This window comes from Adiantum capillus-veneris, chromosome 30 (assembly GCF_014529385.1).
Source record: "Adiantum capillus-veneris isolate H3 chromosome 30, ASM1452938v2, whole genome shotgun sequence".
Lineage (NCBI taxonomy): Eukaryota > Viridiplantae > Streptophyta > Polypodiopsida > Polypodiales > Pteridaceae > Adiantum > Adiantum capillus-veneris.
This window is the reverse complement of record NC_140960.1, coordinates 48,695,775-48,709,725: the sequence shown is the minus strand read 5'-3', so window position 1 is coordinate 48,709,725 and position 13,951 is coordinate 48,695,775. Positions and strand designations below refer to the sequence as shown.

Below are 13,951 nucleotides of genomic sequence, written 5' to 3'. Positions count from 1 at the left end.
ATAATCACAGAGCGGGTGGTAGTCCATGCACTAGACCTCTCCAATGAGGGAGACAGTGTGACAAAAAGAAGGGATGAAGTCAAAGTGTACAAAGAGAAAAAGGCAAATTACACCTTTGAAGACATTGCCAACCCAAAGGTGGAATTTATGAGCCAGTTGTACAACCAGTACTTCCACATGTGCACTAAGAGGCCACAGAAGTACAGGATGCCGCCAGGTGCAATTTCCACGACGTTCACTTGAGCAATGACAAAAGGCACCCCAAAGATAATCAACTATGCGGCATACATACATGACAGCTTAGTAAAGATGGGCAACAAAAAGCCAACATACATAGTGCCAGGAGAGCTGATCACCAAGGTGGTTTATGGGGCACTACACGCTAAAGGAAGGTGGCGTGACCCCCCATCTCAGAATGATTGGCTAAGAGTAAAAGAAGACAAGGAAGATGAGCCGCAAAGGGCACCAAGGGTGGCTACGAGGTTGAAAAGACGGCTAGAGCTAGTTGAAGAGGAGCAACCCGAGCAGAAAAAAGGAAAGAAAGAGTTTGCTCAAGTGCCGGCCAAAGAAACCAGGTCTTAGAAAGCGGCAAGACTCGAGAGGCTGATGAAGAGTTTCCAAGCAGAAAGAGCCCTCAAGGGTGATTTAAACGAACTCTGGAAGCCATCTCTCAAGTCTATGTCCGGATCATCCAGAAAAGTGCAAAGGGACCGTTTTGAAGATTATATCAAGAATTTCGAGATTCTTGATGCTGCAGCAGAAAACATTCCCCATGTCCCTTTCACCGAGGAGGAAGTGGAGCAGATAAGGCAGACACTGCTAGATGAACCAGAAAGCCAAGAAAGAGAAAGAAAAACAAAAGCAGACAGGGACTTAAAGAAAGGGCAAACCGGCAACTTTACCAGATAGCCCTAAACCCAGCCCACAGCAATCTCCATCGCCCTCACCACCTCCCAACAGCCCTCCACAAGAAGATAATGCAGTTGAGGACAAACAAGACGAAAGCCGAGCAGAGGAGCAAGAGCAAAGGCAGGAACCTGAGCCAAAAAAAGAGGCCAAGCCTAAATCTCAGCAAAAAGGATTAGATGAGACCTATTATGCATTTTTGGACCTGCTAGCTGCAGGCTATACAAAGGAAGAAGCCGCAACAGTCGCATTCGACTTGGCGAGGACAGGGCATAAAGAACAAATGCAAGGCATCCGGCTAGTGGAGCTAAAAGAAATTGCTACCGACACGGTAGACCTGCACCCGCCCTCCAATGACTGGGACGTGGTGATGACAAAGCTAGCTGGATTGCAAGCACAATCCATGGCTTCAGAGAAAGAAATGACAACTCTCAAGGCCACTGAAGAACAGATCAAAAAGGAAGTAGATTCTCTCCAAACACAAAGCCAAAGGCAAAAAGAGAGAGAAGATGACATGCAGGTCAGCTTGGCAACGGCTCTACAAAACTGCCAAGCAATGGAAGAAGCATATGAGGCAGCAACAAAAAGAATACAAGCAGCTGAAGAAGAGTGCCTGCAGCTCAGCAAGTCATTGCGAGATGCCGAAAGAGAAAGGGATAATCTGACACTACAGCTGGCCAAAGAATCGAAAGAAGTAGAGGCCATGAGAAATGCTAAAGGAAAAGCAGAGATAGAACAAGAAGCAAGCCTGGATGAGGTCCTTGAGCTCAAGGACCAACTAAAAGTCAAGATCAAACCATCCAGAGGCTGCGAGCATCACCTGCTAGAGTTAGAGCTACGAGCTCGACTCAAATCATTTCCGAGAGTCAACTATATGAAGAGCAAATGCAGGAACTTCAGAAGGAGCTGACTCTCAAGAAAAAGCAGAGGTTAATGATGGCTGAAGGTTCTATCGTAATGCAAACAAGAATGGAGGAGGGCCAAAAAGCCCTGCAAGAAGAAGTGGAAAACATAAAGAAAAAGCTCGAGGAGGCGGAAAGAGTAAACGCTGAACTTAATGACCTCCTCGTGAATATGGGCGGAGAAGCTGAAGCGGAAAAGCAAACACTCCTCAGGCAAATTGAGGAGTTAAAAGGCCAGCAAGGAGGAGAAGCAGAAAGCTCAAGGCCAGCCACCAATGAGGGCATCGACCTCGAAAATGTGGCAGATCCTGTGGACACACACATGCAAAAGGAAAGCATAGCAGGATCCTCTCAAGAGCCACAGAATCTAACACAAGAAGACGAGGAAAATTGTGTAAGGCAATAGAGAAAGAGCTAAGAGAAAGCACGAAGGAAGCCTTGGAATGGGAGCACAGAGTCTTCAAATCTATGACACTCCAAAAGATCGACGCGAGCACTCTCAGGCGCAAGTGGCTTCAACCCTCTCTCCCATATCCATTGCTGAAATATGAGGCAGCTACAATAAACAAGCGGATAAGAGAAGAGCCAACGGTACCTCTCTACAATGCAGACACCTCGAAGCCAGAAGGAGTTCAGCTTATAGTGGATTCTCAGCCAAAGTGGAGGAAGGCTTAACTTACAAAGTACCCACAACACCTAATCCACCTGGTCGAGGCACCTAAAGATATCAGAGACAATCTCAGCTTCTATCTCCTACCAAGGGTTAGGACGTGGAAGGCACAACAAATTTTGCAAAGAAGCCAACCCACTTGGCTGAACTACCCAAAGCTACCAGGCGTAAAGGCAGGTGAGAGAATAAGTGTCCAATACATGGTGAAAACCCTAACGGGCACCATAAAGTTGTTCATTGGCTCACTTGACCTTACATGCATTATGATGAGGAAGATTTGCAGAACCATCTTAGCAGTGTTCGAGACCTTCAAGCCAAGCCAGGTGACCGACAGCATATTCTTCTTCCAAGATACATACAGATGTGCTTATGATCTGTCAGGTCAGCCTTCCAAGGAGGTGATACATGCGCTGTATCAAAGAATCATGTTTCTACCATCCTATCCTATCACCTCCAGGCTTTTGAAGAAGCATTCTATACGAGATTCTTCACCATGAATACAGATATCTTTGGCCCAACAATGTTGAACCTACATGCCAGGTACGAATCACTGCTAAAGATGCGGGAAACGATCACATGAAGCAGCAGATCAAGGCCATATCGGGGACGACATGAGCAAGGAGGGGGGGAGTGTTAGAAGCTGGACACACCCCTCGACATCTAGCTACTCGGAGGACTATTATTTTTGTAATTATTCATTCATTAAGGAAAACCCGATTTTTCACCTTGTAATTATTGGGACTTACAGAAGTTTCCAGATTGTATCCCAGTTTTGATAGTTAAATTGAGTAGATGGTTGATTTTGGAACTTTAGGGTTTGAGACATTGTAAGGTATATATACCACTTTTTGACCTTAATGAAGGACCTTTTGTCATTCTAAAACAGGTTTGAAGTCTGTGAGTGAGCGTACTGTGTACGAGAGAGAGAGAGTGTGTGAGCTTCATCTTGACGCTACGTGTGCTCCGGTGGTCGGAATCGAGTGCGGAGAAGTGCAGCATGTTGCCCCCGACAAGAGCTACGCGCCGATACCAACATTGCGCGCGTACGGTCCGGCTTTGTGAGCTCCTTCTACGAGCTTCATCGGTTGTTTGGGTGAGCATACGTTGTCCGATTTTGCATTGCAGCATATCCACGCGTTCACATTGAGTAGAACTACACATTAGGCACTTTAGATTTCGGAAACGAAGACCTGCAGATTTCGGCCAGACATCCTACGTGTTTCTGCATCGGGTGTTTTGGGTCGGGATTTTGGTTCATAGACCTTAGGGAGAGTGACCTATTGGTATTAGTAGGGTGTCCTTCAAGTTCTATCGTGTTTCGAGATTGTTTGATGGGTGTTCGGCTCTAGAAAGCGTTGTAGGAAGTTTTCTCTCTTGCACTCTTGAAGGCTGTGACTTAGACAATTGGTAGAGAGCTCTGTAGGAATTGGTTAGGAGTCGGTCGAGTGTAGGTTGACACCTTATGCTTGCTTCCACGCGCCTGCGGATCGAGCTTCGTCCTTAGCTGACATTACATGTTAGGTGAGTTCTCGTTGTGCTGACGTCCTTCGCGACGTATCCGTCCAACATTGGCGCCGCTGCCGGTCTTAAAGACAAAGGCAATGTGGACGAAGAAGTAAAAGAACTCACAGCATTGATGGGGATTCATGAGCCGACACACACAAGGGCATGGAGAGTGGGCAACATAAAGAAAAATGGAGACAGTGGAGAAACCTCAAAAGAAAGAGCACTCATCCTCCGTTTTCCCTCCATGGAAGCAAAGAAGTCATTCTTGAACAAAAGACCAACTCTTAAAGAGACTGGCATCTTTCTTGGGGACGATCTCACCCTCTCGCAGATCGCTCATATGCAGGAAGTAATGCCGGAGATTAGAGCGGCAAGGGGAAAAGGCAAGATCGCTTTTTACCGAGACGGAAAAGTGGTAATACTTGAGCGACGCTGCACATGACGGTGCGAGACTTATGGGACCACACTCAAAGTAGCTGCCTGGAACTGCAATGGATCTATGCGTCTTGATGTGGGTGCTTTTGAGGATAGCTTTACTGGAAGAGACATCAGCTTCTACTCTGAGACACACCAGGCCCCTGGGCAATCCATGCCTCACATCAGTGGATATAGGTGGGAGACAGCCTACAGACAGGAGACACGCTCAGAGCACAGAGGGCGGGGCTCGGGAGGAGTGGCAGTGTTATTTAGAGAGGATCTACAGCCACTGATACATATAGCCCGCAGGGACGAGCAGGCTAGGTACATGTGGGTGAGACTGAAAGCAAAGACAGGCAGATACCTCTATCTAGCTATTTGTTAGTTTCCCCCAATACATCAGTGTATGCACCACCCAAAGGACAATCCCCTTTCTCTATTTTGAATGATGACATATGGGAGTTCTCTAGGGACGGTGACATTATCATCCTCGGGGACTTCAATGCTAGGACTGCCCATCACCAGGCAGTGTTTTATGATACTTCAGAGGAGATGCTAAGAGAGATAGATGTGGCAGAGACGGGCCTTTCCAGACTATCACACGATATGGAATATACTGAGTATGGGCGACACCTGATAGACATGGACACTGCACATGGATTGGCCATCTTGAACGGCCTATAGAGATTTCCTACTGCGAGAGGCTTTACATGCTTCCCACACAGACATGGAGCCAGCACGGTGGACTATGTCATGGCACAACCGAATCTCATCTCTGATATCGAGGATCTCACAATTGGGCCCAGACCGGTCGGGGTGGCGGTGGATCATGCTCTGGTGTCAATGACCATCTCCTTCCATTTTAGTGCAGCACACAGGCCACGAGTAGCAGTCCCTACTCGCTACACATACACAAGGGAGACGGACTCTGTATACATGGACGGAATGTACAGACGCCTATGGACTGAGGACCTGGGGCGACCTCTGGAGGAGCTAACTACTATACTGACACACACATTACATGAGGCAGCTGCTGAAGCATACCCACACACCAAGCCTGAGCAGAGCCGCCGATTTGGGAGCATGCCTCAGAACAGCTGGTACGATGAGGAGTGCCGCAAGACTAGATCCAGACTTCAGAGGGAGGTGTTGTTGGGGGACATCACTCACAGACAGTCAAAGATGGACTTCCAACGCCTGGTGCGGCGAAAGAAGAGGGCTTTTTTGGCTAGACTCGAGAAGGATCTATATCAGCTATTCTCGAGTCAAGACTCACGTGAGGCGTGGCGGCTCTTTCATGAGCAGTCCCCCCCCCCCCCCCCCCCCCGCTATTTCCTCCACAGAGACCTGGGGTCAATACGCATCATCTTTGTACACAGTACCTGGACAGCCGCCCCTCCCTAACCCCCCCCGACCCATGCCCACATACATGTGTCTTTTTCACTGCTGAGATGGTGAAGAAAGCCATTGACAGGATTAAGACTGGGAGAGCATATGATCATGAGGGCCTAGTAGCTGAGCATTTCATACATGCCAAAGACCTACTAGCAGAGCTTCTAGCAGTTATGTTTAACCGTGCCATGTGTGAGGGCCTACCGAACACTTGGAGCCTATCTACAATCGTACCTATCTTCAAATTAGGAGACCCCATGGAGCCTGGGAATTATCGTACTATTATGATTGGACACACACTGGCACGGTTGTATGCATCCATTCTTGAGCAACAGCTGAGTAGATGGGCAGAGAGGGAAGGAATACGTGCAACTGGGCAAGCAGGATTCAGGAGAGGCTTCTCTACTCTTGACCATATCCTAACACTCAGGGCCATCATCGAGGAAGGCAGATCTCATGGGAGACGAATCTATTGTAGCTTTTTGGACTTCCGCAAAGCTTTCGACACGGTACCCAGAGCTAGACTGATGCGCAGATTACAGGACTCATTTGGGGGATCATGGCATTGTACAGATAAGTAGTAGGGCATGTACGCACCCCGGAGGGACTTTCTACACCGGTTCACTCCACTATTAAGGTGAAGCAGGGCTACCCGTTCTCTCCCACTCTTTTCGGTATGTATGTGGATGAGATTTCTGACTACATTGACAGCGATGGGGATAAAGGTGCTCAGTTGGCAGGGACATGGATTCCACTTTTGTTATATGCTGATGACATAGTGTTGATCTCCGAATCCCCAGAGGGAATGCAACGTCAATTGGATGCTCTGCATACGTTTGCCCACGAAAGTGGTTTGTCTGTCAACCTGGGTAAAACCAAGGTTATGGTGTTTAATACCACCCCACAGTGGATCAGGAGGTCAACACCTACACTCACAAACGGCCAGGAGACTGTGGAGTACACAGACGCTTACACTTACCTTGGAGTGGTTTTTAGCGGACCTACATTCTCACTCAGAAGAGCAGAAGAAACCAAACTTACTAGAGCCCACGCAACATTGGGTAGATTGGAGAGGATGTGTTCGCAGGTTCAGTTTCAGGAGCCCCGGACGAAGCTCTGGCTCTTTGACACCTTGGTGGCTTCAGCATTGCTCTATGGAACCGAGATATGGGGACCTTCACTGGATCACCACGGGAGGACGGGTCGCTCAGACGGATGGGGGAACATGGAGAAACCTCTCGTCTCTATGATCTCGCGGCTCATTAGAGCCAAGGCATCAGTACCACGGGCCATTATCCGAGCAGAGCTAGCAGTCCCCCCACTTGTGGTGGAGGCGCTCACCAGATCAGTCTCCTTCATAAACCGCACATGGGCACTTCCTAGAGACAGATATGCTCGCATAGCACTTGAAGCCTCTCGACAGTTAGCCATACAAGGAGATACAACATGCTGGTATGGGGAGATGACATCATGGTTTCAGGCACATGGGTTCAGCATAGACCGCCTGCCACCATTCCATTACTCATTGGATGCACCATCTCTCACCCTTACACAGTCAGAGATCACCAAGCTCATACGCCAAGACCTGACCCAACTAAACACCAGAAGGACATGGATACAACCAGCACAGGAATTGGGCACGAAGATGGCTTTTTACAAAGACCACCTTCTCCAGCTTACGGAAGATGGTTCTGTGGCGAGACCCAGATACATGGATACCCACTTGTCTCATGGGATACGATGTGCTATTGGCCAGTTACGCACATCTTCTCACCAGTTGCGGATTGAGACAGGGAGATACAGCGGAGTACCAGCAGAGGACAGGACATGCCCCTTGTGTAACATGGAACCTGAGACAGAGCTACACTATACATGTTGCTGCCCCGTCTACTACGAGATACGAGGCCGCTTCCATTGCTTGTTCAGAGAAGGTTTTGGACCACTCTCAAGAGTCATGGGATACGAAGATCAGAGATGTCTGGGTTTGTTCTTGCTCGAGCTACGCAGAATCAGAGATAGCCTGATGAATGGCGAGGCTAGCCAGTCTCAAAAACGGATCACAGACTTGTTCAGAGCAGACACGGGACAGCCGCAAGAGCCACTCCCACAGCAGAGCTCCCCCTCGTCTCATACCAGAGGCACACTGATTGACCGAGCGATTGAACTGGGGAAATCCAGGCGCCCGCGACTGCGAAGAACTACACAGCATCGACGAAGGCTATGACAGAAAATTCGGAGCACGCTGACCAGGCATGCACGACGCCCGGTCAGACTACTAACCATAGAGGAAATTGATGAGATTCGCCAACGATCGATGCTAGATCTCTTGTGATTCAGCTATCCCAACAAGCCGCCCATTTTTTGCTTGGTCTTTTGCTTGGTCACATCGATCAACTTAGGAACCCATAGTATATATCTTTGTTTTGTACTGTTGTTAGGTTATTTTGTTACTCTGACTTTGTATCAGATCCACCACTTTGTAACTTTCGGGTCTCATAGGTCATTATGGCCTTTTGAAGACATTAATATAACATTTCATCTCTCTCTCTCTCTCTCTCTCTCTCTCTCTCTCTCTCTCTCTCTCTCTCTCTCTCTCTCTCTCTCTCTCTCTCTCTCTCTCTCTCTCTCTCTCTCTCATGCACACAAAAACTTATAATGTTCCAAAACGACAACCCTCGATGCAACCTAGTTATTGCTATTGCGTCCCAAAATTTCAAGCGAAATTGTAATCAAAGTGTTGATTGGTGTGATTGGCTCTGATACAGAGGTTCAAGGCTCAATCAAAAGCAAAGCTATCCACAATAAAAGACACACAAAAGGTAAGTCAGAATAAGTACTACGATTACTTTGTGCTAATACAAAGATGAAGGGAAATTGCCCACACATAGGTGAAATTAATTATGGATGGTGCCCACTAAAGGGCTTACTGAAAACCTAAGGAGGAACTAGGGAGAGGGATTAGATAAAAGTCTAATGCTTGACGCAAAAGCTATTCTCTTCCAATCAATGCCAATCGATCAAGAAGGGTAGTGTCTCATTGGGAGTTCGAAGAACTTGCCCACACAATCAACTAATCAATGATTAGTAAAGAGATGTTAGACTAGAGATGCTTAATTACCTAGAGGGCTCAATGGATTAGGAGGTACTAATTCTCTTACCATGTGTTGGGTTAGGGTGGATAAACCAAAAAAGTCATTCGCGATTAAGAGATAACAAAGTAGATATTACTTACATTATTGAGAAATTGTCTACGTGCACATGCATAGAATACATTTCCATCTTTGGACATCATGGTAGATGCTTCTAGGACTCATGTGAGTACTAATAATCATGGTAATCATCTCATACAAGGAGAGGTTGACAAAAAAGGTTAAGAGTCATAGGCTAAAGCCCATCTCCAACATTCTTGGCCGCCCTAGTGTATTCATCACCAGGATGAAACACCTATTATCAATAATCACATCCCAAAGGTGGCCTTTCATCTCAATCTACACAATCCCCAGTGTAGCTTGCTCTACGTGGCAACTTGAACCATCGTCAACTCCAATCTGAAGGGCCATTATTCATGTGAGTCACTCTTTGGGACCCCATCTCACAACCATACCATTCACTTGGGGCCGCTGAGCTGCGTTAATCATTGGAAGAGCCCCAGCACCCAAGTTTCATTGTCCAAGGACTAGAGGCTTCAAAGAGAGAGAATACAGGACATCTGATAGAAGCTACTTTACCTCAAGCGAAGTCCATATGATTTGCTTCAAGGGAGCAGGAGTAAACGAGCTGTAGTGGCTAGAGCATTGTGGTGGTGACCAGCATACTGATCTGCATATGGTACAAGCCACCTTGTAAACTTCTCCCATGCCATCTCCCATACAGTATAAAGTGCGGGTGCACTGCAGTTGAGCCCCCACTGTAGTTTATGCCCACCAATTCCAAGCAAGGTGTAGCACACTAACACAGCCAAGAGCTATGAGAACTCACAGCAAAAGGACTGAATATACATCATGAGATTGAAGTATCTTGGCAAACATATATAGACTGACTCTTGCATTCAGGAACAACAACAAGAACCTGCTAATTGCCACATCATACGAAGAAACTGACATGCAGCCAAACACACAATGAAGGGGTATAGGCAAAACAGTTTCTTGCTTTGATTTCATGCTAGCAAGCTGACAGAGGCAGCAAACTCTACAAATGGAGAAGTTACCCCTTGTAATATACCTCACTCTTTAATAACATGGTGACAAACTGAAAGAAGCAGCATACTCTAGAGATAAAGAATTTACCCATCTTAATACTACTCGCTCTTTCATATCCTTCTTCTCATCGATAGGCCGCCTTCCAGTAAGGATCTCTAACAGAACGATACCAAAAGAATAAACATCACTTTTTTCAGTCAACTGGAAAGTCTTCAAGTATTCAGGATCAAGATAGCCAGTGGTTCCTTTAATTTCCGTGGAAACATGTGTTTCTCCAATCTCAATAGGTCCCATTCGAGAGTACCCAAAGTCTGCAACTTTAGCCCTGAACTTTTCTGTTAGAAGTATATTAGAAGGCTTGACGTCTCGATGAATAATAGGCTTACCTGAGCATAGCCCCAAATTCATCAATTAGATCTTTCTCAATCGACACCTAAACAAGAAGTAATTAAAACAACTGTAACCATAGATACAACTATTTCCTACCCTACCTCCTCTCTGGAACAGAATTTTGGAACTTTAATCACTAAAACATGTTTATGGCAAAGAATAAATCCATTACAATTTAAATGAGTTTACCACAACTCCTGAATACAATACAATCTAACTTATTATGCACGGGCGTATCACACCCGCCAATTTCACGCATTCATCAGCCAATCCAATGAAGTGAGAACCTTTTTTTAATAAGATGGGAGATGTCTAATAAAATAGAGATGCTGAGAAGACGTGAAAGAGGTGACTAAAGGAAGCTTTTGGTTCTCTCCTTTAGCCAGCTACTATGGCATGCCTAACTGCATTTGAGAAAAATAGCTCCTTTAATTGGACGAATCTGCCAACCTTGCATGTTTTAACCTTACTCCTAACCCTCTCCATAATGGACACCCACACAGCATTTCCATTGTAATGGAGAGTCATAAGTAAGGAAGAAATCATATACACGTGAGGAGAGGATTTTCCGGCTGTCACTAAAAATGAAATTGCCGAATGGGCAATTAAAAAGATTCCATTTTCTCTTTGGGCTGCAAAAGATTGTATTTCACCTCTTTCATAAATCCATAGAATCCAAGATAGCAAGAGCTAAATTTAATTGCCATTACAAAGATCCTTGATTACGTTTGGCAGCCACCACAGTAGGACATCAATCGCCCCAATATGTTGCGAGCCAGAAAAGCTGGAGAGAGCTTGCCTTAAACCAAAAGGCCCTAAAACAACAAAATTTCCAGGAAATCCAAGCTATCTTTCCTCAATAGCAAGGACCTTCTATGGAAATGAACTTATCTTTCCTTCGGTTACACATGGGAGGAGTTTACTTAACACTAGTATCCGTAGCTTCATATGAGTCTCTTCCAGTCCATATTTTACATGACCCGACCATAATGTATGGCTAATCTTGCACTAGCCAGTGTTTACTTAACAATAGTATCTGTAACTTCATATGAGTCTCTTCCAGTCCATATTTTACATGACCCGACCATAATGTATGGCTAATCTTGCACTAGCCAGAGCTTGCATGATGCCACTAGCTCTTGTCTCCATTTCCATGGCTTGTTTAAAATGTCATTTATGTTTTTCGGCTAATGCAAAATAAAGTATTATCAGATGTCCCCAACACATGGATGATAACTTGGCTGCAATGGCAACAGCACGGTTCTAAAAATGCTCTCAGAGGTTGTTAAGGAAAGCAACTTGCTTCACAAACATTAAGAACTCCAGGAGGGATAGATACCTCCAGGTCTCTGTCAAAAGTGGTGACATAATGCTGGTTGCATGGGAGAATTCTAGCATTTGAAATACACTGATACATTTGCTGGCCTTTTCTTTTTACAAAAGCAGAACAAGAAGTCCATACAGAAGAAGTTTAAGAAGTTGGGACATTGAAGAGAATCGAATAAGAATCTCAAAGGAAGTAGTCACTCTTTTGACTCATTTTATTCAAGTACAAGACACGAATGTACCGACGGTCGCAACTCCAGGATGAGAGGAGGCTTTCCAAGAACACCAATACTTGAAAGGCATGACAAATTTGGATGTTTGATTCTCTTACACAAAGAGCATAGAACTCGGCATTATACTCTTTCACTCAATTACACATCCATCTTCCTAACCTTGAACATGACAAGAAAAGCTAATCTAAATACGTATTCTGGAATATCATTCTATGAATAACTAGCCAAACCTCATTTTGAAACATGAACATACCAGCATACATGTGAAGATATGTAAGTGCATGAGCAACATCTATACAGATCTCCAGGCGCATGGAGAGATCTAGGATAACCCCGTGTACACCTGCAAACCAGGCCTAATAAATAAGGACTCAAGGAATATGACAAGCCATTAATCGCAGACAACCAGCTACACATACCATCAAGGTGCTCTCGCAAATTGCCGTTGGGTACATACTCCACAACAAGAATGCGCTCATCAGATTCATCCAAATACCCAATGATTTTGACAAGGTTAAGGTGGTCAATACTAAGAAGCATCTCCACCTCATTATCAAACTCCGTTGAAAGACGTGAATCATAAACCTTCTGCTCAAAACCACGTGATTCTCAGTATGCTTCAGCATGCACCAAATGATGGAACAATTTATGATTTTGGCGTAGGTTAACTTTTTTACAGTATTAGAAGCCTGACCTTCTTGGCCCTTTTAATTGCTACAAGAGTGCCATCCTCAAGCTTTCCTCTGTAGACGATTCCAAAACCGCCCTGCCCAATCTTACACAGTAATGAAAACTTTCTGGTTGCTCTACTAAGTTCTGCCAGAGTGAATGTCCTCCCCCCTTGAGGTCTTTGCCAAGGCTGCTGAGAAAAGCTGCTGCGGGCAGTTGAACTAGAGCAGCCAAAAGAGCTTTCTGGGCAAGAGATTGATACAGAAACACCTACAAAATGTGATCTTCAGAATAAAACTAGAATTTTGAGCTTCTACTTAAATACAAAACATAGCAAAACAGCGGCAACACCACGAAACATATCTGATGATTGGAGGGCAACACTTGTATATATGCTCATGTTGCACTAGCAACACTGCCTACACTAAGATCTAAGGAATAAAAGGTGAACCAAACGTATCAGCAATTGCATTTTTTGTTAATGCACACTGCAGGTTTTGTGTAACATCCTAGAATGGGGTTCATAGGATACGTTTTCGCTTATAAAATACACCATATATGTACTGGAGTATGCTGCCATCAAAAAGTGTCGCTTGGCATATCCCCTGTAAGATCTGACTAATTAAGCCAACTAATAAAAGATTTCTTTGATTGCCAACTTCCTCAAAGGCATGGAGATACCATCTCAAGTAATGCATAACCAACTATTGTGAATACCACTCACAGGCCCACTTACATGCAGAAACTTTGAGAAGTTAAGATTAGGCAAAATGGAGTAAAGGATTCAAAGAGAGGAGAAACAGACACCAAATGTGAATCCAAGTCTACTACTTTGTACTCATGATTTTATACTTACTTGGTGTGACGACTATATGGAGAACATATTGGCGATTAAACATGATGAGTTTTAGTGGCTGAAAAGGTGCTTTGTACTCGAGGTTTTATACTTACTTGGTGTGACGACTATATGGAGAACAAATTGGCAATCAAACATGATGAGTTTAGTGGCTGAAAAGGCTGACATGCAGGCTTGAAATGCATCTGCAATATCGATGCACTAAGCAAGAACTGCACTTTCAGAATGAAGCAGCTTTCCTGACTTTGGAAGCTTATGGAAAGTTGCCTCCAAAAAAAGCCATATCAAACCGTTCCATAAAAGCCAAAGCTTTGCTCGCATCTTGAGGCCCTGAAAAAGTATGGAACTTCAGACTTTGGCCTCCATCTTTAAAGTCCTTCTGTGTCTCCATAGGCGTCAAATGATCATGCATATTCTGCCTCATAAGGAGATTGCCCTCTTAACCAAAGGATGTCCCTAAGGCTGGAGGCATCTTAACATCATCA

General features: G+C 45.1%; 1 protein-coding gene across 2 annotated transcripts in view; it reads right to left on the bottom strand.

The window, feature by feature from the left end:
• LOC147417914 (calmodulin-binding receptor-like cytoplasmic kinase 2) overlaps positions 1–13,951 on the bottom strand; it is an 87,517-nt gene that overhangs the window by 25,766 nt on the left and 47,800 nt on the right. Inside the window, exons 3-7 of one of the 2 annotated variants that reach the window (XR_015187240.1) lie at positions 12,636–12,880; positions 12,361–12,529; positions 12,195–12,284; positions 10,080–10,378; positions 9,522–9,741 (exon numbers count right to left, since the gene is read on the bottom strand). Coding sequence is in view for 1 of the 2 variants with exons in the window: in XM_086506556.1 (XP_086362682.1) it covers positions 10,080–10,378; positions 12,195–12,284; positions 12,361–12,529; positions 12,636–12,880 (803 nt within the window). In the remaining variant the exon portion in view is untranslated. The remainder of the gene's footprint in view (positions 1–9,521; positions 9,742–10,079; positions 10,379–12,194; positions 12,285–12,360; positions 12,530–12,635; positions 12,881–13,951) is intronic. The other variant, XM_086506556.1, reaches the window with a different exon arrangement.